General features: G+C 44.4%; 1 protein-coding gene across 3 annotated transcripts in view; it reads left to right on the top strand.

Moving 5' to 3' along the window:
- Nucleotides 1-27,676, top strand: part of MALT1 (MALT1 paracaspase) — a 183,101-nt gene that overhangs the window by 57,919 nt on the left and 97,506 nt on the right. For all 3 annotated transcript variants that reach the window (XM_077462918.1, XM_077462919.1, XM_077462917.1), the window contains 4 exons: nucleotides 5,213-5,379; nucleotides 8,329-8,450; nucleotides 13,217-13,367; nucleotides 17,588-17,754. In XM_077462918.1, coding sequence (XP_077319044.1) covers nucleotides 5,213-5,379; nucleotides 8,329-8,450; nucleotides 13,217-13,367; nucleotides 17,588-17,754 — 607 coding nt within the window. The remainder of the gene's footprint in view (nucleotides 1-5,212; nucleotides 5,380-8,328; nucleotides 8,451-13,216; nucleotides 13,368-17,587; nucleotides 17,755-27,676) is intronic.

Below are 27,676 nucleotides of genomic sequence, written 5' to 3'. Positions count from 1 at the left end.
TGGCAACTCTTTGGCAGAGCGTTGAAGTGAGTTGAATTAGAAAAGCTAGGACAGGTCTGATTCTTGATACATTTTGGATGCATTGGTAGCGCTTTATTTTCTATAGGCTTCCCTAAAGTAACGCACATTAAGGTGTATGCTCCTCAAAGATTGAATCGGACCTTATGCCCTGTACACACGACTGGACTTTTCAGCAGACTAGGTCTGGTGGACTTTCCGCCGGAATTCCGGTGGCGTTCTGACGGACTTTTCAAACGAACGGACTTGCCCACACATGACCGGACTTTCCGGCAGACTAGGTCTGCCGGTCTTCCCGACGGAGTTCCAGCAGACTTCCAAATGAACGGACTTGCCCACACATGGACTAAAGTCCGTTCATTTTTAACGTGATGAGTTATGACGAGACTAGAAAAGGAAGTCAATCTCGCCGCTTTTTATCGGCGAGATTGACACCTTGCGAGCCCTGTCGCCTGGTATGGATTTTAAGGGGAACCCCCTACGCCAAAAAAAAGGCATGGGGGTCCCCCAAAGGTTCATACCAGACCCTTATCCGAGGGTCTGGTATGGATTTTGAGGGGGGCCCCCCCATGCTGTTTTTTCAGCATAGGGGCTTCCCCCTAAAATCCATACCAGACCTAAAAGGGACCTCTCTCTCACGCTCGCTGCAATAGGAAAATTTGTTTTTCCTATTGCAGCGAGATGTACAGTACCCTGCAGCTGAGAACCAGCCCGATAGGATCGCTCTGGAAACATTCTCGCGGGCAGGTGCTGTAGCTGCCCTTGCGTCGTATTTAGTCAACGAATGGGTTTGCCGCTAGGAACTGGGTCTGGCAGAGTCCCGGCGGGAAAATTTAAAACATGTTCTATTTCTAAAGTCCGCCGGTCCGATGGAGCCCACACACGATCGAATAGTCGGACGGATTCGCTCCGTCGGACCTTTGCTGTCAAAAAGTCTGGTCGAGTAGGCGGCATTAGAGACTTTCACTACAGTGTTGTCTTCCCAGGGACTAGTGGCCAGGCTAGTGACTGGATCAGAGGTAATTTTCATGATACAACATCCTGTACACTGAAAAAGAAGAGGAAGCAGTACAATGTAACAAACGTCTCACACATAACCACTTATTGTGGTTTAAATCTCCGAATGTACGTGGTTTTTCTCAGAGAAAAATAACTTTTGCATTAATAATAGACTCAGCTCAAGAGACACGTTTTGCTGAATCCAGCCAACCATGAAGGATGCACGTTCCCGTCACAGCAACTAACCAATTACTAACACAATATTCACTACCACACCTCAAAAACACCAAGTATTCTTGAACCCAAGCGCTCAAATGGAAATAGCTTCTACAGCCGCTGTTATTTGCCAACAAATAAAATTGATATAAATAAGAAAAAAGAAAGAGTAGCTGCGCTGATACTATTAGTCCCGTCAAAAAGAATTACATTAATTATTGAATAAATACTTTAAATGAACAAATAAATATAATCCCACCCTCAAAGTGAAATTAATAAATAAAACTATAGAATTTAAAACATAAATACAGATTAATGAACATTAATATTATTAATTAATAAAAGTGGAAAAAATTCTGAGAAAGTGAGCAAAGTCCCTAGTAAGAAAAAAATCTCAGATGAAAAATTCTAATATTAGTCCAAATATTATGTGAAATATTATGTGAAATAAATCGTACAATCTTCCGTCACCACTAGTGCAGACACCGCAAAGAATACACGCTTACCAGATGGCAAGCATCAATAGCTTGCAAACAACACCTGACAGGGTCCTAGTAGCAGATCTCACGTAGCAAGACAGCAGGTCAGGAATACACACCCGATGATAAGCCAGGGAGACTCTCAATCATGGAGTAATGGTCACTCAAAAATAAAAAACAGAGGGACTTCCCATAGTGTAAACCTGATAGATAGCTTTAATGTAAAATAAATGGAAACACTTACAAACATAGAATAAAAGCAGCATGCATGCCGGCCAGCAAGCGAACGCACGCTCGCTCAAGATCCCAACGTGACTGCGTCAGCACGTCCTAGCCACCCGAGGCGCGTTTCGTCACGCGATGACGTCGTCTGGGTCACCCGTCAGCACGACACGACTTGGCGTCCATCCCAGAACTCACAGCGGCCTGACTAGAGGTATTCTGACTGATGTTGAGCGGATGTCTTATGGTGATATGCTGATTTTTACTTTGTTTTATGTAAGCTGCATTTTATGGGGATGGGGTTTTCTTATCAATAAAGGTATAACACGATGTGGAGCATTCCCTTGTATTTCTACATGGTATCTGCATATGATAATTAACGCAACAGTGCCTGGGCCCTGATAAGGAGCTGTGGAGCATTCAGTGTGACCTGAACCCAGTTGAAAGGCATGATAAAGGTGCTGTGTATGTAAACTGCCAGTAAGCAGAAGCACAAAGGGGATCCTCACGAGGTGGAAAGGTGGAGGTGTAGCAGTTAGACGAGCTTGTGAATTTCACCATTGGGAGATTTTTACAGCTGATTATCGCTCTTCACTGCATCTGTGTGTTTTGGACTGACCACGTTTAAGGGTGGTGGTGTATACATAACCATCAATTGGATTAGTAGTTACCATGTATCTGTAAATGGAAAATGCAACATTTTCATTTTGTGTGATTTGGAGCATTAATTAGTGCAATGTCCCAATTAAGTTACTGATTTATGTATGATAGTGTATGAGCATTGTGCAATATCTGCAGGAACAGTGTAAATGGTTTGAGCGCTGTTAATGTGTAATTCTGTAATTAGACGCATTCTTATTTATATATGTTTACTAACACAGCTAGTAAAAAACAAACAAAAAACACTAGTCTGTAAAAAATTATTGCTTAATGATTGGCTTCACGGAGTGGAAGACTTTGCCCAAAAAAACATAACATTATTGGTAGACTTGTGCACAATGGAAAATTGCTTTTAGTTTCGGTTCGTTGTCATTCGTTAAAAAATAATTTTGTTCTGTTATATACGTTATGTTACGTTAATACGTTTTTGGATAATTCGTTATTTCTCTAGAGTGTCGATATTTGTTATACTGAATCTCAAATCATGTCAAATTCATTCGTTATATGCGCTATAATTTAGTTCGTATTCGTTGAAATTCGATATTTATGTATGTATATATATAGTCATTTGTGTATTGAATATTTTAACACACACAATCACAATATCTCTTCTCCTCTGCTAAAATACAATACAACACCCTTCTAACTCAGTTCTCAGGAATGCACTTTGCCAGCAATCCAGCACAAAATTAATCAGCTGATTGGACTCTAAGATTTACTTTGAGTTGACCTTTTGTTTCATTAGATCTTTAACAAATTACCGAATCATGTCGAATTTATTCGTTATATCTGCTATAATTTCTTCCGTATTTGTTGAAATTCATTATTTCTTTTTTCGGACATTCGGATGCATCCAAATGTCCGAAAGATGCAAAATTCGGCTGAATTTCGATTTGTTACGAAACGAATTGCACACGCCTAATTTTTGGGGCTAATTTACTAAAGCCCAACTGAACTTAACAAAAGGTTCCTAAATTCTTATAGATTGTTGTTTGTAGAAAGCAGCCATAGAGTAGAAAAGCCTGTCCCCTGCCACCATGCTGCAGAGTGGGACCCTTGTTCTCTGTGTGGAAGCAGTGCTCTCCCTGCAAAGGGCCGACACGCCAACCCAGGCCAACCCCAACACCTTTACAGGCTATCAGTTTAGAGTTCGACATAAGTTCAGGAGATGGAATTAATGCTCTCACTTCAACATTTACGATGATACCTCACATGTGTGGTGCAATAACTGTTTACATATGTGTGCCAGACCTACATGCACATTTGTATGTAATCATGAGCACAATGGGGGTGGAGATGGTTTTAAAAAAAATTTAAAATCTTCTTTTTTTGTACACATTTAATTTTCTTTTTCCACTTAACTTTGTTGTTATCACAAGATGTGAACAAGACCCCTTATAGCTTTGGGCAGTGAAAGATACTCTTTATTGAGACATCGGGGTCTATTAGACCCCCAATATCTCCCTTGCCTTTCAAAGCACCTGATCAAGTACAGATTGTATTTGCTCAGATGCTTCCCTGGCTGTACCTGCCAAGGAAACACAGCTCTGAAACCAGAAGTGACGAAATCCCTATTGATTCTGACTTCATTAATCACAAAGAAGATCGGGAAACAGATGTTCTGCCACCTCCTCTGTGGGCAGCCAGCCCTCCTGCTTACAGTGGTCCCAGGGTCCCTGGCAGAATGGAAGAGCGTGAGAACGACGTAGGGGGCGCTGGGGGAGGGGCTCCACAGCACTGTAACAGTGATCAGACAGTTGGCTGAAAAAACATTACCAGAATCATAGCTGCAGCCATGATGTTGGTATAACTACTTGCCCCACAGAATGTTTATATATATAGGCTGGATGGCGAGTAGTTAAAGCCTAACTCATCCACATACTGTAGATAGAGCAGGGGCAGGTTAAACGCTTGCCAACCGCCGCACACAGATGTACGTCGGCAGAATGACACAGGCAGGCAAATTCCCTTTGAATTTGCCCCTAATGGCCGCGTGTGCCCGCCACGGGAGCGTGCCCGCGGGTCCCAGGAACTCACTCCTGCTCCTGTGCATCCAGAACAGGACTCCTCCGTGTGTTGTAGAGGATCTCTTCAGCACCGGAGCCCCAAGCCTGAGGTTCCCCCCCCCCAGACAAGGGAGGCACCCTCAAGGGCCACTGAGAGCTTCCTCTGCACTCCTCTCCTTCTCCAACTTCCACCCAACTGCCCCTTGCTGGCCTGACCCAACACTATTTATGAGGTTGCTTGCCCCATGCCATCCCATTTTGCTGGGGATTGGCTAAAGCCCTCAACAATATGCCAAGCAGCTCCTCCTAACCTCCCTCCCACTTTTCTGGAAGCTTCTCCAGGGTTCCAGCAAGTAGGGGGAGGCACCAGAGGTGCTGCTTGCTGAGTCTTTCCAGCCTCCTTGAGTCGCTCAACCCTGAACCAGATTGAGCCCAGGCTTGGCTGCCAGCCAAGCTAAAATATGCCTACACTAACAACTATGTACACTAACTCACTAAGCTTTAGGGTGGTACAAATGTAATAACTGAAATATGTGTTCACTGGAAATAAAATGTATTTTCTCTTTTCTCAAGTACGGGAGTTTAACCTTGAACAAATTAACTTATTTGTAGTTCTACGGAGCTTCACCAGTGTTCTCTAAAAGTCATGGAGCCAGAAGGAAGCCCTGCCCGCACTCTGCTGAGACTAATAGGAGACCAAGGATGTACAACGAAAGAGCTGGCAGATCTTCTACAAAGTATTGGCCAGTCTAATGCCGTTCAGCTCCTGAAACCTCCAGGTTTGTTTTATAAATTGTATGTTTTATAACCCCAAACTGAATTAATTAAGGTGGACACCAAAGGGTTCAGTCTCCTGCTAGTCACTTATGTTGCTTTAGGAGTCTAATGCTGAGACACCTCCAACCTCTAATGCTGTGGCCCTTTGTCTGCCTATATCTGGCCCTTGGGGCACTACTCCCAGTGATATCAAGAAGGGGGCACAGTTCCTCCCATTGACATCAATGATGTGGCACTATTTCTCAAACTGTATAGAAAAAGATAAATTGGACTTTACTGGCAATGAAGGGGAACACAGATAAATACTAGTTTATATAAAAATAACATTTATCACAAATAGTTAAAATACATATGGCTGCAAGCCTATTAAAGCAAGATATAATGCATCATAAACTAACAAGTTCAACTGCTAAGTTCAATGGCCACAATTGAGTATTATAAGTTAGTATTGTAATTTCGATACTTCTACTTCAATAGCAGTAACTGAAAAAAAAAACATAATATATACATATAATCAACAGTCACATACATATAACTAATTGCATCTCATATTTCCCAAAATAATAAAACAGTTGAACAAGTTGCACCTTGTCTATTTGTGCATTAAAGGGCCCCCTGGGCGGGCACCGGAGCACAGAAGAGGGCCAGATAGAGGACAGACAATATTCCTCACACTGATACCAATGATGGGGCACCTTTCCTCCCACTGACACAATATGGTGTTACAATCTTCCAATGGAAGCTCTGTAATGTAAGGTCAACAAATAACCATCGAAATCCAAATGTTATGGTCCTTGCATTACAGCAGGGGGCTAAATGAAGGGCCAGTTTATGTTTTCAGGCTTTAGAGCAGGGGTCTCAAACTGGCGGCCCTCCAGCTGTTGTGAAACTACAAGCCCCATCATGCCTCTGCCTGTGGGAGTCATGCTTGTAACTGTCAGCCTTGCAATGCCTCATGGGAATTGTAGTTTTGTAACAGCTGGAGGGCCATCAGTTTGAGACCCCTGCTTTAGAGGGACCGGTGTGTCTGTGTTTGTGGAATAAACCCTAGCATCAATGAGAGTAAACAATGCCCCATCATTGTTATTAGTGGGAGAACACCATCTTTGGTGTCAGTAGCCGGAATGGTGCCATATGATTGGTGTCAGTGAGAGGAATTGTGCCCTTTCTAGTAATAGTTAGTCACATTCAACTGGACTTGTTCTGTAATATTGAAGATGTTTGATTGCTTCTCCAAGCCACTTTGGTTTCAGTGAATGTTAGAAAGACACCCCAACATTTATATCCACACAGGTAGCACAAACACCTTAATCCAATCACCATATAATGTGTAGATGTTGATTGTCCAATAACATGATGGGTGATGTGAAGGTTGAGGGACCACCCTTTTCTAGTTACATAATTCCATCCATGGTGTCAGGAAGTCTGCACAGGTGTTCAGTCCTAAAATAACATGGCTGAAGGTGTGAATTGTTGTCAAAACACTATCATTCAACTTTGTAGTGGCCAAACCAATTTGACCGAACTGGGCATCTGGTGAAGATATGGTATGGTAGGTATATGATATGGTATGGTATATGGCAGTGATGGCGAACCTTGGCACCCCAGATGTTTTGGAACTACATTTCCCATGATGCTCCACTACACTGCAGAGTGCATGAGTATCATGGGAAATGTAGTTCCAAAACATCTGGGGTGCCAAGGTTCGCCATCACTGGTATATGGTATTCCAACAATTCATATTCCTGATATGTCTGTTGTACCATGTACTTTTGTTAAAAAGTATCTCTTTCTCTTTGTATTGCTTTCTTTGTATGAAATACCTGGTGATCCCGCCAGTCCTCCCGCTTTCTTATTTAAAACTGCCCACGTTAGGCATGACAGCACATCCATCCCAGCATGGTCAGTTTTCTGACTGTGCTATGAGAACGGCTTGCCTGTCCTGTGCAAAGAATTGTGCTGACATGCCCCCTTGAACACCCATTCACAGAAAGAAAAGATCAGTGTGCTATTGTTTCTCTACCCCCCACCTCTCTGAGTCCCTTATGCAGCTGAAAATGGAAAATATGTGATCACTTGCAAAAAAGGGAAAATGTATTTAGAATGTTATGTTTTGCCTTTTATTTAAATTTTAAATGAATGGGTTGTTTTAAAGTAAATTCTCATGTACTGTATACTTTAATACTGAAAATCCAGGAAGGTAAATAAGAAGCCAGCATCTACACAGGTAGCATAGACAACTTAATCCAAACATCATGAAGTCCGTTGATGTCGATTGTTCAAGAACAGGATAGGAGGTGTGAAGGTGGTGTACCACTCTGTTCTAGTTACATAATCCCATTTTTGGTGCCAGGAAGTCTGCATAGGTGTTAATTCCTCAATTTACATGGCTGAAGGTGTAAATTGTATTCAAAACACCATCATTCAACTTTGTAGTGGCCAAACCAATTTATCAGAACTTGGCATATGGTGAAGATACTAGAGTTCCATGGAGGCAAATAAGAAGCCAACATCCACACGGAAATACGGACACCTTAATCCTAGCACCATGGAATCCGTTGATGTTGATTATCCAAGAACATGATGGGAGACATGGAGGTGGATTAACCACCCTGCTCCAGTTACATAATAACAGCCTTGGTGCCAGGAAGCCTGCAGAGGTGTTAATTCTTCAATTTACTTGGCTAAAAGTATACATTGTAGTGAAAATATTAAACTTTATAATTCAGTTTAGCTGAACTGGGCATCTGGTAAGGATACCTTCATACTGGAGTCCCAGGGAGGCATGCAAGAAGCCAACAAACCTTACAGTTTGCCAGCAAATGCACAATAACAATATATTCATTTTAGTTTAGTTTAGTTTAATGTGGAGTTGCTCAGTAAATGTTTGTTAATCAAGATATTGTAATTTTTCTATGTAAGCAAAATGTTACCAACTGTCTGTGTTTCAGGGATAAGAGTGATGGTCCAACCAGAGTCAGTGGCTGTCCAGTCTGGACAAATGGTCAAGCTTTCCTGTGTAGCAACCGGTCATCCCATAGTTATTTACCAGTGGTTCAAAATGGACAAAGAGGTAATGACTACTAACTATCAAAAGGAGATGTGTATGAAACAAAAATTGCCCATAACTATGAAATGCTTTTTCTTTCATAGCAGGCAGGGTCAATTTAATGCAGTGGAGTGGAAAGGACATGTGCTCATTAAGCACTGAGGGATGATACTTTAATGTTTATCTGTGCTTTTATTATGCAACAAAATATATTCTATTTAAAGCCCCCCAGAACATACCTACCTTTCTTGCACTCCCTGCCTATTTTTTCATCAAGTGAGAGCAAAGAAGTGATTTGATACTTCCAGGTATGGAGGAGCATGTGACTTACTCCCACGACTAGAGGATTCTTCAACCTAGGTCCTTACAAATTTAGAATAAAGACACAGACTGAGTGACTTGGGTTTTATGCGGCCACAGCAGCCAATTTTATTAACCAAAGAATAAAATAACATAACCTTAAAACATACCAATAAGTGCAAACTCAACAATGTAATGCCCAACAACAAGAGGTATTTGGGTGTCCTTAAGGCACAATTTTAACTGGAATCCTCCATGTCCTCAGCTGAGCCCCAACCTTGAAGACATTCCTGACATCACACATAATTCCATATTTCCCTCCCCTAGGAGACCTCACTGCTGGGAAAACCACCGCTAACCAAGTGAGAGCGCAATACCTTAGATGGGCCCCACACTTTTGTAACTATGTAATTACTGACCCCATAAAGACCCCTTGACCCGCCAACTGCTGTGACAAAATGAGCAACAAACACCATTTAGTAAATTATCATTATATATTGTTTTTTTATTATTATTATTATTTTTTTTTTTTGTATAAACTCGATAAAAACTTTAGACACAAAAATACAACCACTAAAGCCGCGTACACACGGGGCGGACTGTCTGGCCAACTTAGTCCGTCAGACAATCCAACGGACAGTCCGTCATACTTTCGAATGAACGGACTTGACCACACACACCACTTTTTGAGCGGACTAATACGGAGTACTGAGTCCGCCATACTATCCGCCATACTTTTGAAATCAACGGACTCGCCCACACACGCGGAGGAAAGTCCGCTCATTTCGAGCGCGTCTCCAGGTAGGCGGGGCCCGCGAAGGAGACGTCGCTGGCCCCGCCGCCTGGTATGGACTTAAAGGGGAACCCCAACGCCGAAAAAAATCGGCGTGGGGGTCCCCCCCAAGTCCACAACAGACCCTTGTCTGAGCACGCTACCCGGCCGGCCAGGAAAGGGGGGCGAGCGAGCGCCCCCCCTCCTGAGCCGTACCAGGCCACGTGCCCTCAACATGGGGGGTGCCTTGGGGAAGGGGGGGCCGCGCGGCCCCCCACCCCAAAGCACCTTGTCCCCATGTTGATGAGGACAAGGGCCTCTTCCCGACAACCCTGGCCGTTGGTTGTCGGGGTCTGCGGGCGGGGGGCTTATCAGAATCCGGGAGCCCCCTTTAATAAGGGGGCCCCCGGATACCGGCCCCCCACCCTATGTGAATGAGTATGGGGTACAATGTACCCCTACCCATTCACCTGTAAAATAAAAGTACCAAAAAAAAAAACACAACACACGAGATAAAATACTTTATTGCACAGCTCCGGGGGTCTTCCGTCTTCGGGGGTCTTCTCGCCGGACTCCTCCGCTATCTTCTTGTAGCTCTTTTGCTAGCGAAGGAGTCCGGCTTTCTTCCTCGCCGCCGGCCTCTTCTCCCGACTTCGGGGGTCTTGTCCCCCTCTTCGGTTCTTCTGCCGGGCCACCGCGCCTTCTTATAGCTCTTTTACAGGCGGTGACCCGGTCTTCTGTCGCCGCCGTCGCCGCCGTCGCCGCCGGCCGGGTAGCGTGCTCGGACAAGGGTCTGTTGTGGACTTGGGGGGGACCCCCACGCCGATTTTTTTTGGCGTTGGGGTTCCCCTTTAAGTCCATACCAGGCGGCGGGGCCAGCAAAGTCTCCTTCACGGGCCCCGCCTACCTGGATACCCGCTCGAAATGAGCGGACTTTTCTCCGGGCGGGAACAGTCCGCTCATTTCAAAAGTACGGCGGACTGGCATACACACGGGCGGATTGTCCGCCGAAATGCGAGTCCGACGGACAGTATTATGGAAATTCCGAAATACTTAGTCCGCCAGACTGCACGCTGAAAAAGTCAGCTGAAGCCCACACACGAGCGGACTGTCCGCTGAAATGTGTTTCGGCGGACTAAGTAGGCCAGACAGTCCGCCCGTGTGTACGCGGCTTTACCTATCCACCTCGGTAACCCCTAAAACCAGGGCGGGTGAGTGGGAAGCTGCCCCTTCTCCTTGTAATGTGGGAGAACTACCTCTCCGCAAAGACCCTCTCATCTGAATCCTGCCCCTTCAGACTTAGCCTCCAATCAGGTAAGGGTTACACCTCCACCAAACACACTGACCTAGCTGACTGTTCCCCGACCCTGTTCCTTCCTTAGTCATGCCCCGCCATCCATTTTCTCCTCCAGGTCTCACTTTCTTCTAAGGTGGGAATTGTTTCAGCTTGGCCCAGCTCCTGAACCTATCTGGCTCAAAAATTGTATATCTTGCCTTCCTAATTCAGTCCAGTACACATTTTTCCCATCTTAAAGTCCTAATACAAGAGGCATTCTTTGTTTTACATTTATATATATGGACATTTAACCTGTGATGTGGTCCTTAAAGAGGGACTAAGCTTAAACCTGCTCCCACTCCCATTCTAAGCCCTATACTAACTACCTTCTAAAGGAAAGATGTGTATACTTACCTAATCCAAAGGCACTCTGGTCCAGTCATGTGACCAACTCCCAGCGCTGGCTTCAGGGGAGAGGGACAGTGGAGGCCCCACAGTAAGTCTATGGGTATAGTCAATGCCTTTGTTGCTGTTCTCTCCTCTCCCCTGAAGGCAGCCTCTGAGATCATGTGACGGACCATGGTGCCCTTAGATTAGGTATGTATACACATATATCCTTTACAGCAGTGTTCTCCAGACTGTGGTTCGGATGTGGCCTTTGTTTGCCTTTATCTGACCCTTAATGCAATCCACTGACACCAGTGATGGGGCATCATGCCATCCACTGACACCAATGATGGGGCATCATGCCATCCACTGACACCAATGATAGGGCACAATTCCTCCCACAGACACCAATGATGGGGCACCATTCCTCCCATAAACACAATTCCAACCTTGAATGCCAACAATGGGGCTCTGTTTGCGCTCTCCAAATTGATGGCATTTTCTAATTCCACTGGCTGCAGTCTAGCCCCTCTAAAGCGTCAAGGTCAATAAACTGCCCCTTTGCTCAGAAAGTTTGGAGACCCCTGCTTTACTGGGTAAATTGTAGAGGGCTTAGAGTGAGGGTGGGAGCAGGTTTTGACTGGACTTCCACTTTACGGTAAAAACCAACTGTTGAACTTTGGCGGAGATCACCATTTGCGTCTTTTTTTTTTTTCCAATCAAGTGACTTTTGTTACACTTTAGTGTTGCTAGTCTCCTGCAGCTTCTTTGTAATCCATTTCTGTCTACATGTACTCCAGTTAGTGACAGAATGGCATAGCTCAAGGAGGCTTTCTCAATAGCAACAACAGTTGGCCATGTCTGGTTAATGTATGTTGTCACAACTGCTTGTAGACCCCCACTGGAAGACCCCATGACAGGGTGACACCAAAGGTGCAGAACTGAGAGGCAGGGACAATGTTGTTACCCTAAAACCCTGACTTTTAGGACAGGATCACCAGGTGCTTTTAATTAAATTTGCAAAACTAAAAATATTTAAAATTGCATTAAAGTGGTTGTAAACCCTTACAATGACAGCGGCGGAGCGGCGAGACCCACCGAGAAGATGGATGCGCCGTACTACAGGGGACAGCGGTGACTTCGCTGGCTCCTGTGTCAGGTAAGTGACACATAATGGACTACTATGCAATGCATAGTAGTCCATTATGCTTTACCTTTGCAGGGAATGAAAGAGGAAGTAAACCCATCAGGGTTTACTTCCTCTTTAACCTCCCTGGCGGTAATCCCGAGTCTGGCTCGGGTTGGGATTTTACTATCACGAGCGGTAACCCCGAGCCAGACTCGGGATCGCATCGCTGGATGCAGGGAGGACACAGGGAGAGTTACTTACCTTGTCCCCTGGATCCAGCGATGTCCTCTGCGCTGTGTGATCGAGCTGTCCTCCGCTAGATTCACACAGTGCCGAATGCCGCCGAGCTCCGTTACGGCGCATGGGAGCGGAGATCGGCACCAAATTCAAAAAAGTAAAAAGACACAAAACACACACAGCACTGTAATCTTACAGATTACAGTACTGTATAAAAAAATTACACACCCCCTTTGTCCCTAGTGGTCTGTGCAGTGCCCTGCATGCACTTTTATATTATAAATACTGTTTTTTCTGCCTGGAATTTGGAGATTGTCCATAGCAACCAGAAAGTGTCCCTTTTTCAGTGTTTTAGGATTTGATTACATTATTGAAAATTTTTATTATTTTTTATTATATTATAAACGTTATCATACCCGGGATGTCTGCTAGACTCTGGTTTGAACAGATTTAAGACAGTTATTCATAAGAATTACAGCACTACCATATAAAGCGCAAAATTTCCATGCAAAACAATTGTACCGCTTTCAGCACCTAAAACCAGAACTAATCATACCGCCAGGGAGGTTAATGGTTGTTTTATTAAAGTGAAGTTAAAGTGTTTCCATCAAGTAGTTTTAATGTTGGAAGGCCGATGCATATGACATATAACCTGTTGATTTATCATTTTGTTTCATATCCCGATCCAGGTACCACGTGGGAACTCATCAGAGCTGGTATTTAACTCTGTGGATGTGAATGATGCTGGCTTATACATCTGCAGAGTAAACAACAGCCACTCTTTTCATTACAGTAACTGGGCACAGCTGGATGTTATTGAAAGCAATCTGGCCTGTCACGGTGAGTTACTTGGCAAGATGAAGTAGATGTAATGAACGCTGACTCCGAAGGACATTCTATAGACCTGTAGAGAGATCTCTGGGCAATAAATACATTGCACAACAAATAAAATGTCACAGACCATTAGAAGTTGTTTAAGGGGATTTCCAAAGCTTAGAAAGAATCTGTTTCTCTGTATTTATGCGGTTTGTCGGCATCTTCTCTATTTTTCTAAATAACCCTAAAAGCTTTTGATGGACTACATCTAGAAATAGGGTAACTGTGTCATGAAGTGCAAAAATTGCTTTATTGTTTATGGAACACCCTCCTAGATAGGTACTAGGTTAGGTCACTTTAGTTCTGACCTGCTGCATTCAGTGGGGCTGCATGTCTTTGTTAGGCAAATTTAGTTGTGGCTCACTGTAATCATTGTGGCTGTGTTTGATTGCTCTGGCCTGTTCTGTGTTTCAATGGCTGCAGGATTACATGCTTCCCCCTGTTTGTTCAGAAACGTCCTGAAAGACAGTGGGCAGGGAGAGTTAACTAAGCAGCTGAATTTTTATACAGCCCTGACCAATCCATGTGGAGAAGTGCTCAGTAGGTGACTGGGAGTGTATATAAATACTCTGAGACTGACAGTAGGGAGTTTTGTTTTCACTAAGTAGGAGATCACAGCTTAGGGGGCTGTTTGCCCCTAGGTAATTCTGCCATGTGTCTGTGGTTCATCAAGGCCTCAGCTCGGCTAGCTGGAGGCCAACTTTGTTGAAGCTGACTGAGGGGTGATTGTCGTGTAAGGATCTAGTCTGGTATCACAGAGTGAAAGTGTCTGGAAGATATTAGATGGAGGCAACCGATTGTCCAAGGACATTAGTGAGTACAGACTTGTGTGAGAGATCCTAGACACTGTTTGCTTTTGCCATCCCTCGTATGCTTCAGTCAACATGTTTAAAGGAGGTATTGTGTCTGGTGTCCTGAAGAGCTCAGTCTATTTAATTCTTAATGAAAGAACTTTGCTCGGATTTTCAGGAAGGTTATGCTCAGACCATCATTTACTTGTGAAAAGACTTGGCTCACAGTTCTAAAGGAGAAAGTTTAGTGTCCTCAAATTGCTACTAAAGGTCACTGGAGTATCCTAAATGACCCACTAACTATCTGAGTTGAAGTTTCATTAAAGCATACCAAAAAGCATACCCTTAGACTGGTTAATGAGTCTGAAGAGTAATCAGAATAGTGTTTCTGGCTGAGGGTGTTTACTGGGAAAAGAACCCTGGGCATCTATTCAGCGGCTCCTGTGGGGGTAGTGCTACATTTCACTATATACGCTTATGTGTAATTTCCTGGCTTCACTTGCCATGAAGCTCTTTGGACAGAAATACAAGAACTGTCATTTGACTTATTCTTGATGGATACCAGGACTGTTATCCTTTTCTTTAACCACTTAAGCCCCGGACCATTTTGCTGGCCAAAGACCAGAGCACTTTTTGTGATTCAGCACTGCGTCGCTTCAATTGCGTGGTCGTGCGACATGGCTCCTAAACAAAATTGACGTCCTATTTTTTTCCCCACAAATAGAGCTTTCTTTTGGTAGTATTTGATCACCCCTGCGGTTTTAATTTTTTTGCGCTATAAACAAAAAAAGAGCGTAAATTTTGAAAAAACACATTATTTTTTACATTTTGCTATAATAAATATCCCCCAAAAATGTATAAAAAAAATTTTTTTCCTCAGTTTAGGCCGATACGTATTCTTCTACATAATTTTGGTAAAAAAAACGCAATAAGCGATTATTGATTGGTTTGCGCAAAAGTTATAGCGTTTACAAAATAGGGGATCGTTTTATGGCATTTTTATTAATAATTAATTTTTTTTACTAATAATGGCGGCGATCAGCGATTTTTATTGTGACTGCGACATTATGGCGGACACATCAAACATTTTTGACACATTTTTGGGACCATTGTCATTTATACAGCAATCAGTGCTATACAAATCCTGTGTAAATGACATTGGCAGGGAAAGGTTTAACCACTAGGTGGCAGTGTAGGCGTTAAGTGTGTCCTGGGGTGTGTTTCTAACTGTGGGGGGGTGGGGGTGGGGGTGTGGCTGTGTGTGGCACATCACTGATCTCTGCTCCGATCACAGGGAGCAGAGATCAGTGACACTGTAATTAGGCAGAACGGGGAGATGCTTGTTTACATTAGCATCTCCCCGTTCTTCCTCCCCGTGAGTCGATCGTGGGTATCCCCACGGCAATCGAGTCTGCGGGACTCGTGATCCGACTCATGGAGGCCCTGGCCGGTGGCAAATTTAAAGGGACGTACCTGTACGCCCATTTGCCTGTCCGTACCATTCTGCCGATGTACATCGCGTGCGCCGGTCGGGAAGTGGTTACAACGAGTCACTGACCTGGAAAAAGCAAAAGATTTACACATGCTTGTTCTGGGTCAGTGATGCACAAATCACTAGGGCATAGATATGTACAGTATGACCAGTCTGGAGCTTGCACCTCCAAAAAAAAGTCAATGACAGCTCCCATATTTCTGTCTCAAGAGTGGGAGGGTTAATGGTGCTGGAACTCTTAGCTTTAACACCTTCTTGTCTGTCCTATAACAGATTGACGGCCGGACGGGCCTTTCGTCCCTTTGAGTGGATGTCATATGACATCCCATCAGAAGGCACTGCTTGTGGGGCCACACAGCTGAGTGATCTGTCACCAGCTGTATCCAACGGACACAGCCAATGACTGATCACTATACCAGCCCACTGACAGTATCATGTGATCACTGTGACCCATCACAGCAGATCACATGACAATTGTAAACTATGGATGGCTTCCATTCATATCCATTGTATGCAAATGCTGTGACTGATAACAGTGATCACATGGTACAGACAGGGCCAATCACAGCCCATCTGTACCATATGATTAGCTTTGGCCAATCACAGCTAAATAACAACAAAAGTTATTGCATGAATGTTTCATTAAGTAAAAATGGTTGCTTATACCAATGAAACTCATTGGTATAAGCAATCATAATGTGTAAAAAAAAAATGGAATAGACTTTAACAGTGTGACACTTTAATTCTAAATGTACCTATTTTTTTAATTTGTTGTCATATTTCAGCCTTAAAGGGATTGTAAAGTCTCAAGGTTTTTCACCTTAATACATTTTATGCATTATGGTGAAAAACCTTCTTTGCTGCAGCTGCCCACAAAGCCCCACCCTTTCTCTTATCTGAGCCCATCCGTTCCAGCTATGTGCATAAGCCCAGCGGCTCAAGTCGCTGTCTTTGTCCTCATTGAATAGATTGATAGCAGCGGGAGCCATTGGCTCCCGCTGCTGTCAATTAAATCCAGTGAGGGGACGGGGCCTAGTTCCACTGTCTGTGCCAATGGACGCAGCAGCGGGACTCAGAAGCACGGCCCCGCGGGTGGCGGCTTTCCAGGGGGGGCATCCGATGAAGAGGAGCAGCCAGGAGCACTGACAGGGCACCCCAGAAGAGGAGGATCGGGGCTGCTCTGTGCAAAACCCTTGCACAGAGCAGGTAAGTATAACATGTTTTTTATTTAAAAAAATAAATAAAAATAATTAAACCTTTACAATCACTTTAATAAAGGGAGTCGATTATGTGTTGTTGTTTTTTTATGTTGTCAAGCAACAAGCTAACAAGTATAGAGATAGCCCCATCAGTCTGTTGCTGCTCGTTCATTGTCAAGTCATAGGTTGAAGTAGCCTTTCTCAAACTTTTTATCACAGAGGGACCCTTAAAGAAAGATCAGGTCTTGAGGAACCCCTGCTAAAACGAATTCCTTGCTGTTCAGTTTAAAGAAAATTATCCCTATACAGTAGTGGTCAGAATGCCACCCTTAGAGACAGCAAAAAGGATCACTCGTGCATGGCACTGACTATGCCAAGTGGTGTTGACCCTGAAACTATGCAGGTACCATCAAATGAGAGGTCTATCAGCCACAGCTTAAGGAATCCCTAGCAACTTCTGAAGGGACCCTAGGATTCCGCTGAACCCTGATTTAGAGTAGCTGGGTTGGAGGCAGGGAGGTGACTTAGCTGTGTTGCTTAGCTGCAGCAGGAAAAAGTCAGATCACTAAGCGGGCAGTGATGTATGTCAAGGCTTAGGAATGGATGATCAGAAAACCAAGTATAAACCGTTCAATTGTATTTCAATTGTGTATTTAGATGTTTGTTAAGCTTTGAATATCACTTTCCCTTTTTTTTTTGTAGGGCTATTCGATGACAAACTACAAATCAGCAACCAACCTCAACCCCAAAAACTTCTTGTGGGGAGCAGACTGCTATTGGAGTGTGGTGCAGTGGGGAAACCGCTGCCCCGTTACCAGTGGTTCCGAAATGGTGTTGCCGTGATAGGTGCCACAAATAGAGCTTTCGTGGTAAGAACAACAATAAATGCCTTTTTAACAGTGACAAAGTTACACCACATTAAGGCCGGGTTCACACTGCTGCGGGGGGAGATCCGGATGTGTTTCGCACCGCACTGCAGTGCAAATCACATCCGATCTCCGTAGCGATGCGAGTTCAGCCATACAGATAGTATGGCTGAATTCGCATCGCTCCCGCAGCAAACTCGCACGGGACCCTTTTTTTGGTCCGCACCACAATCGGATCGCATGGGGGTTCACACCATGCGATCCGATTCCTGTGTGAGTCTGCAGATCGCACTGCGATATGCGGATGGATCTGGGGGTGTCATTAACATTTCATTGACACTCCCAGCCGTTCGCATAGGGCAGTGTGAACTGCCGACGGGAGTCATGCAAAGCGGGAAAATGCCACGGATTTGCGGCGTTCCCGCATCGCTGTGGTGTGAACCCAGCCTTACCCCATGTGTGATTTATCATTAGATAACAGCTGTATGTGTCAATAAATTAAGATGAGCAATGAGTTAAGAAGTTAGAAAATAAGAAGAACATTTTTTTATATATTTAGTGTTGTGTTATGCGGCGTAGTCCGATTTACCGATGGCAAATGTTCGATGGGAGCTTTTTGTCGGAAATTTCCAACCGTGTGTAGGCTCCATCAGACATTGTCCATCAGAATTTCTGTCACACAAAATTTGAGATCTGGTTCTGAAATTTTCTGACAACAAAATGCGTCGAAAATTCCAATCGTGTGTACACAATTCCGACGCACAAAGTTCCACGCATGCTCGGAATCAAGCAGAAGAGCCGCACTGGCTATTGAACTTAATTTTTCTCGGCTCGTCGTATGTGTTGTACATCACTGCGTTCTTGACGTTCACAATTTCCGACCAACTTTGTGTGACCGTGTGTATGCAAGACAAGTTTGAGCCAACGTCCATAGGAAAAAATCCATGGATTTTGTTGTCGGAATGTCCGATCAATTTCTTAAGTGTTAAAAAAAAAAGAGTTTTAAAGACTCAGTCCACTCTCCCAGGTATGTTTTACGACTTTCTACTCACTTTTATTCACTGGGAAAGAAGAATAAAGCATAGTATTACCCTTGCAAAGGTTATTTCAGCATAACACAGAAAAAAATTATTTCTCTTCCTGGCTATTTGCTACAGAGCTCTGTATGCTCCATTCCTAACCTCCCTGCTAAACTCATGCCCTTGGTCTGTTCGTACACTGACTACCTCTGACCCTCAACAGTCACACAGCTCAGGCAATGGTCTGTAAGGGCCTCCCATCCATACTGTCACAGACAGACATGAACATGCAATCATGGCAAGACCTCCTCAATGACTTACAGATGAGCCCTGACTAACTGCAGGCAAAACCCATTTGCCTTCCCAGTTCCTCCATTGGGCTACCTGAAATGAGCTAAAAAATGACTTGTTTTTGCCAGACCTGGCCCTCCCAATGCCTAATGTACTATACAGTTAGGTCCATACAGTGCCTTGAAAAAGTATTCATACCCCTTGATATTTTCCAAATTTTGTCATATTACAACCAAACACCTAAGTGTATTTTATTGGGATTTTATGTGATAGACCAACACTAAGTAGCACAAAATTGTGAAGTGGAAGGAAAATGATAAATGGTTTTCCACATCTTTTACAAATGAATATCTAAAAACTGTGGCATGCATTTGTATTCAGCCCCTTTACTCTGATACCCCTAACTAAAATCTAGTGGAACCAATTGTGTGAACCAATTGTGTAATTTAATCTCAGTATAAATACAGCTGTTCTGTGAATCCCTCAGAGGTTTGTTAGAGAAATTTAGTGAACAAACAACATCATGAAGACCAAGGATCACACAAGACAGATCAGGGATAAAGTTATGAAGAAGTTTAAAGCAGGGTTAGGTTATTAAAAAAAAATCCAAAGTTTTGAACAGCTCACGGAGCACTGTTCAATCCATCATCCAAAAATGGGAAGAGTATGGCACAACTACAAACCTACCAAGACATGGCCTTCCAACCTAAACTGACAGGCCGAGAAAAGAGAGCATTAATCAGAGAAGCAGTCAAGAGGCCCATGGTAACTCTGGAGGAGCTGCAGAGATCCTCAGGTAGGAGAATCTGTCCACAGGACAACTATTAGTCGTGCACTCCACAAATCTGGCCTTTATGAAAGAGTGACAAGAAGAAAGCCATTGTTGAAAAAAAGCCATAAGAAGTCCCATTTGCCATGCGGGGGACACAACAAACATGTGGAAGAAGGTGCTCTGTTCAAATGAGACCAAAACTGAACTTTTGGCATAAAAGTAAAACGGTATGTGACTGAAAACTAACACTACACGTCACCCTGAACACACCACCCCCGCTGCGAAACATGGTGGTGGCAGCATCATGTTGTGGGGATGTTTTTCTTCAGTAGGGACAGGGAAGCTGGTCAGAGTTGATGGGAAGATGGATGGAGCCAAATACAGGGCAATCTTAGTAGAAAACCTGTTATGCCGCATACACACGACCGGACTTTCCATCCGAATAAACTCTGACGGGCTTTCCGATGGAATTCTGCTGATACGGACTTGCCTACACATGATCACACCAAAGTCCGTTAATTTAGAACGCGATGAAGTAAGACAAAACTAGAAAAGGAAGTTCAATAGTCAGTAGCCAATAGCTGCCCTTGTGTCGTTTTTGGTCCATCGGAATAGCATACAGATGAACGGTTTTCCCGATAGGAATTGATTCCATTGGAAAGATTTAAAACATGTTCTATTTCTAGGTCCGTCAGAATTTTTGAAAAAAAAGTCAGATGAAGCCCACACATGATCGGAATATCCGATGAAATGATTCCATCTAACCTTTTCTGCCAGAAAGTCTGGTCGCGTTTACCGCGACATTAGACTCTGCAAAAGACTTGAGACTGGGGTGGAGGTTCACCTTCCAGCAGGACAACGACCCTAAACATACAGATAGAGCTGTAAATTAATGGAGTGAGCAACTACACGGCAAATGAGGTCTAATGTAGAAAAATTTTAAATAATGCATTTGGGTGTAAAAAATATGAATTCAATCTATACACTGTGGGGAGAACCTCTGGGGGAATCTAGGGTGGAAAAGGACCTGGGGGACCTAGTAGATGATAGCCTCGGTAATGGCATGCAATGCCAAGCTGCTGCTAACAAAGCAAACAGAATATTGGCATTCATTAAAAAGGGGATAAACTCCAGAGATAAAATAATTCCCCAACTCTACAAGACTCCGGTCCGGCCGCACCTGGAGTATGTTGTCCAGTTCTGGGCACCAGTCCTCAGGAAGGATGTACTGGAAATGGAGTGAGTACAAAGTAGAACAACTAAGCTAATAAAGGGTCTGGAGAACATTAGTTATGAGGAAAGGTTGCGAGCACTGAACTTATTCTCTCTGGAGAAGAGACGCTTGAGGGGGAATATGATTTCAATTTATAAATACCGTACTGGTGACCCCACAATAGGTATAAAACTTTTTTGCGGAAGGGAGTTAACAAGACACGTGGCCACTCATTAAAATTAGAAGAAAAGAGGTTTAACCTTAAACTACATAGAGAGTTCTTTACTGTAAGAGCGGCAAGGATGTGGAATTCCCTTACACAGGCGGTGGTCTCAGCGGGGAGCATTGGGAGTTTCAAAAAACTATTAGATAAGCACTTGAACGACCACAACATACAGGGATATACAATGTAATACTGACATATAATCACACACATAGGTTGGACTTGATGTGTCTTTTTTCAACCTCACCTACTATGTAGCTATATGAGATCTGAGTGATCAAACACCACTGATCGCTCAGTTCTCCCCTCCGCTCTGAGCATAGAGCTGTGACTGTCAGTCAGTGACTCTCTGATCTGCCCCCTCATCCCTCATTGGAGCGCAGGACTGTGGAGGGGGGCGGGAGGAGCTGCCTATATTTTTCCAACCTCAGTTATTATGTAATGGAATGCTTTAGATCAAAGCATATTCTTGTGTTAGAATGGCTCAAAGTCCAGACCTAAATCCATTTGAGAATCTGTGGCAAGACTTGAAAATTGTTCAAAGCTGCTCTCCACTCAATCTGGCAAAGCTTGAGCTATCGTGCAAAGTATAATGGGCAAAAATATTACTCTCTAGATGTGCAAAGCTGGTAGAGACATCCCCAAAAAAAGACTTGCAGCTGCAATTGCAGTGAAAGGTCCTTCAAAGTATTAAGCCCTCTGATGTGGCCCTCGAACTCCTGCTCTCTGATGGCGGGTTGGCAAGCCCATATTTTGGGTTGCTGACCCGCCACCCCAGAGCATCAATGTTGTTAATGAAGCTGGCGGAAGTGAAAGCAAGTGGCTACAGAGCTGCATAAATTGATGCTTCCTGTATAGCGCCGCCTCCTGGTACAGGCAGAGTGATACCAAATGCACTCTGCCTGGGACATCAACAGCCAGCGATACCTGAATGGTAAAGGTTAGTTTATTACTAAAATCACAGTGTATATATGGGCATATCTCTTCTGCAGTGGTTACTGGGCTGCTTTCAAACTGATCCGCAGGTGCAGTGCAGAACACCTGTGGGTTACCTGCACTAAGCCATAAACTTCTGTTATTACCTGCACTGAGCCATAGACTTCTGTTATTACCTGGAGACGTGGGGAGCTTTCAGAAAGTGCATCACACCTGCAGGATATAATAGAAGTCTAAGGCAAAGTGCAGCTAACTGACAGGAAAGCCACTGGTGTACAGCACTGCACTTGCACTACAGGTAAACCACAGCATGTCAGTGTAAAGGCAGCATTAGGCCCCTTTAGCATGATTGGTTCCGACCCAATCGGACCCTCCGTTCACCTCTATTGAGCCACAGATGTAAACAGACTTGTGGCTGTATACACCCACCTACCTCCAATCCGGTCCACTAAAAAAAAGCAGAAGGGGGGAATTCCATCATAGCAGATCAGATCGGAAGGCCCATAGATTAGAGCGAGCCATGGCCATGTCTGCTCTGCATATGCAGGGTAGACATGGACCTGTCATCCGCCTGCTCCACTCATTGTGGCCCGCGACTGGTTACTAAGTTGCTTAAGTGGCCCTCGCTCTTTAAAAGGTTGGGCACCCCTGGTCTATCACATACAATCCCAATAAAATACATGTGGCAAATTTCAAGGGGCATGAATACCTTTTCAAGGCACAGGCACAATGTTCATACTTTTGGCTCTGTATGCCATCAGAATAAAATGAAAACAAAACAATCCAAATGAATTTGAAGTGCAGACTTTCAGCTTTAATTCAAGGAGTTGAACATAAATATTAAGTCCAAATTTTAGGAACTGAAACCATTTTATACACCGCCCCCCCCATTTTCAGGGGCTCAAATGTAATTGGACAAATGAATATAATCATAAATATAATTTCTTTTTTTTATATTTTGTTGAGAATCCTTTACTGGCAATGACTGCCTGAAGTCTGGAACCCATGGACATTACCAAAGGCTTTCCTCCTTTCTGATGCTTTGCTAGGCTCTGCATTGCAGCTGTCTTTGTTCTTTGTTTGTGGGTCTTTCTGCCTTTAGTTTTGCCTTCAGCAAGTGAAATGCATGCTCAATTGGGTTAAGATCAGGAGATTGACTCAGCCATTGCAGAATATTCCACTTCTTTTCCTTCAAAAGCTCCTGGGCTGCTTTTGCAATGTGTTTTGGATCATTGTCCATCTGTACTGTGAAGCGCCATCCAATCAACGTTGCTGAATTTGAGGAAATCTGGGCTGACAGTATATCTCTAAACACTGCAAAATTCATCCGGCTGCTTCTGTCTTCTGTCACATCATCAATGAACATCAATGACCTAGTGCCACTGGAAGCCGTGCATGCCCATGCCATCACACTGCCACCACCATGTTTTACAGATGACCTTGTGTGCTTTAAATCATGAGTTGTTCCATGCCTTCTCCACTTTTTTCTTCCTGTCATTCTGGTACAGATTAATCTTAGTTTCATCCATCCAAAGTAAGCTTTTTCAGAACTGGTCTGGCTTTTTTAGATGTTTTTTGGCAAAGTCTAATCTGGCTTTTCTGTTCTTCAGGCTTATGAATGGTTTGCACCTTGTGGCGAACCCTCTGTATTTGCTCTTGTGAAGTCTTCTCTTGATTGCAGACTTTGACAAAGATATGCCCACCTCTTGGAGAGTGTCCTTCACTTGAAGTGTCCTTCACTTGTTCGGATTTTGTGAATAGGTTTTTCTTTACCTTAGAGAGGATCCTAAAATCATCTACCACTGTTGTCTTCCGTGGACGTCCATGCCTTTTTATGTTGCTAAGTTCATGCGTTCTTCTGTCCTCAGACTGTACCAAATGACTGATTTGGCCACTCCTAATGCTGTTGCTATCTCACTGATGGATTTGTTTTTGTTTTTGAAGCCTTATGCCCCGTACACATGATCGGACATTGATCAGACATTCCGACAACAAAATCCATGAATTTTTTCCAACGGATTTTGGCTCAAACTTGACTTGCATACACACGGTCACACAAAGTTGGTCGGAAATTGCGAACGTCAAGAACGCGGTGACCTACAACACGTACGACGAGCCAAGAAAAATTAAGTTCAATAGCCAGTGCGGCTCTTCTGCTTCTGATCATTCCGCTCATGCATGGAACTTTGTGCATCAGAATTGTGTACACACGATCGGAATTTCCGACAATGGATTTTGTTGTCGGAAAATTTGAGATCCAGATCTCAAATTTTGTGTGCCGGAAATTCCGATGGAAAATGTCCAATGGAGCCTACACACGGTCAGAATTTCCGACAAAAAGCCCCATCGAACATTTTCCACTCAGAAAATACGACCGTGTGTACAAGGCATTTCAATGGCCTGTTTCACGTGCATGGACAGCGCCTTTGAACATATGATGTAGGTTCACAGCAATAGATTCCAAATGCAAATACCACACTTAGAATCAACTCCAGACCTTTACCTGCTTAACTGATGAAGAAATAATGAGGGAGTACCCACACCTGGCCATGAAGCAGCTTTTGATTCAATTGTCCAAATACTTTTGGTTCCTTGAAAAAGGGGAGATGGTTATTCTTGAGACCTGTAATTCTTAAACCAACAATTTGGATGTACATACCTTCAAATTAAACCTGAGAGTGTGCACTTTCAGTCCATATCCACAATATAACTATAGCTCGAATATGTTTTGGTAAATACCTAAAAAAAAAACGAAAACTGTGCCTGTGTCCAAATATAAAGCATATGGACTTAAAGCGGAGGTCCACCCTAAAGTGGACCTTCTGCTCATTGGAACCCTCCCCCCTCCGGCGCCACAATTGGCACCTTTCAGGGGGGAGGGGGGTGCAGGTACCTGTACAGTACAGGTATCTGAACCCACTTCTGGGATAGCTCTCTGCGGAAAGGGGCGTAGATTACGCCCCTTTCCGAAAGTCCCCCACTGCCTGCTGGGAAACACACAGATCCCAGAGGCAGCGGGTCCATCCTTATTGCGCAGCGCGACTTGCGCATGCGCAGTAGGGAACCGGGAAATTAAGCCGAAAGGCTCCACTTCCTGATTCCCATACCCAAGATGGCGGTGGCAGCACCCGAGAGACGATCGAGAGATCGGCTACGGGTGTCCCGACATCGCGGGCGCGCTGGACAGGTAAGTGTCACTATTTTAAAATAGTATTTGTAGCTGCTGGCTTTTAAAAAAAACAAAAAACACGGACTGCCGGCGGACTCCCGCTTTAACTGTATATAAAGATGGATATGTTAAAAATATATTTTGGGAAAACATTAAGTCAATGCACAGAAGGGTGGCCATAGACATGTTAAGATGTAAGTGGGCTAAAATTATGCTAGTTAGGTGTTACCCTGGAACAGGAGGGTAAGGTTCCTTGGTTTTGGCAGGTTATCTTTAGGTCCAGCCCATTGGTCCTGTGATATAAAGGAGGGACTTTTATAAAAGTCCCTCCAGAGCAGAGAACCCCCAAGCAGAGAGCCCCTGAGCACAGATGCCCAGAGCCAGTAAGAGACCCCGTGAGGGAGAAGATTGGAGAACCACACCGGGAGGAGTGGAAGAATGTCACTTGCTACTGCCATGATATAAAAGGTCATTGGGACCTGGGGTTTGTCCTTGAAGAAACCAATACTGGAGAATGCTACTTTTGGATCCCTTGATCATAAATAAACTCTATCTTTTACAGATATGATGGGGCAGCACATAGCTTGATCTAAGATTAGGGATGTAGGAGAAATATTGTTCTTACATGTTGGACTCTGGGATTTCTTTGCTCTTTTCTAAGTAAAGATTTGAAAACTTGTCCCCCATTCTGAAGTTATTCAAGGGGTGTGATGCAAGTAACTGGCACCTTTTTACAGTTTGGGTCACTGAGCTATTTTGGGGTATGAAGACAAGACTACTGAAGTTTATGTAATGTGTAGATACAAGTGGTTACCTAGAGTAATGGAGATTTATCAAGCAGCCTGTCATAAAGCATGTACCTGGGGCAGGTGAGATAGCTTTGTGCAAGAAGGAGTTGTTGCCAGCACTCTCTCTGAGAATGGTCCAAGTGGAACAGACTTGCGCTGCGCAGGTCTACAGCCTGTAAATGGGTACAGAAGGAAGTCACATGCATGCATAAAGCCCACGCTAAGTAAGCGGCGAGATTCCCTACCATTACTGGGAGTAAGGAAGTAGTGATACACTCAACAGGTGGATGTGAACAAGGCTCAGATGTCCCTCCTAAATGCAAATTACAGAGAAGGTGTACATTGTTGCAGGGACCTAAGAGGTAATTGGAGAACAGTTACAGTGCAAGTGTACACGTACGTTCATCTCTAAAAGCAGAGGCCCGCCCTAAGGTTTAATATTTTCCCAGGGCAGCCTCAGCTTTGTCCCAGGGCATTGATGAAAATGGCACAGAGCAAAGGTACGCTATGTGTAATGCAGTGACTCTATTCCAAGAACCCACCTGGACGTAGTCCTCTCATGTGACCTAAACTTGGTGCCTAATGAATTCATGGGAAAACATGGAAGAAAGGTCCATCTTCAACCTTACCCCACCTGCAAACATGGTTGATTGCCCATTTAAAAAATTGTTGTTCCCTTAAAATCCTTCTAAAGCCGCGTACACACGGGCGGATTGTATGGCCTACTTAGTCCGTCATACAATCCGACGGACAGTCCGTCATACTTTCGAATGAACGGACTTGACCACACACACCACTTTTTGAGCGGACTAATACGGCGTACTAAGTCCGTCATACTATCCGCCCTACTTTTGAAATGAACGGACTCGCCCACACACGCGGAGGAAAGTCCGCTCATTTCGAGCGCGTCTCCAGGTAGGCGGGGCCCGCGAAGGAGACGTCGCTGGCCCCGCCGCCTGGAACCCCAACGCCGAAAAGGCCAGGAAAGGGGGGCGAGCGCGCGCCCAACCTCCTAAACCGTACCAGGCCGCGTGCCCTCAACATGGGGGGTGCCTTGGGGAAGGGGGGGCCGCGCGGCCCCCCCACCCCAAAGCACCTTGTCCCCATGTTGATGAGGACAAGGGCCTCTTCCCGACAACCCTGGCCGTTGGTTGTCGGGGTCTGCGGGCGGGGGGCTTATCGGAATCCGGGAGCCCCCTTTAATAAGGGGGCCCCCGGATACCGGCCCCCCACCCTATGTGAATGAGTATGGGGTACAATGTACCCCTACCCATTCACCTGTAAAATAAAAGTACAAAAAAAACACAACACACGAGATAAAATACTTTATTGCACAGCTCCAGGGGTCTTCCGTCTTCGGGGGTCTTCTCGCCGGACTCCTCTGCTATCTTCTTGTAGCTTTTTTGCTAGCGGAGGAGTCCGGCTTTCTTCCTCGCCGCCGGCCTCTTCTCCCGACTTCGGGGGTCTTGTCCCCCTCTTCGGTTCTTCTGCCGGGCCACCGCGCCTTCTTATAG

The sequence above is a fragment of the Lithobates pipiens genome, unplaced genomic scaffold (assembly GCF_037356315.1).
Source record: "Lithobates pipiens isolate NorthernLeopardFrog02 unplaced genomic scaffold, aLitPip1_a1.2 Scaffold_3, whole genome shotgun sequence".
Taxonomy (NCBI): Eukaryota; Metazoa; Chordata; class Amphibia; order Anura; family Ranidae; genus Lithobates; species Lithobates pipiens.
Note: the sequence above shows the minus strand (reverse complement) of the source record. Positions and strands in the feature narration are given on the sequence as shown.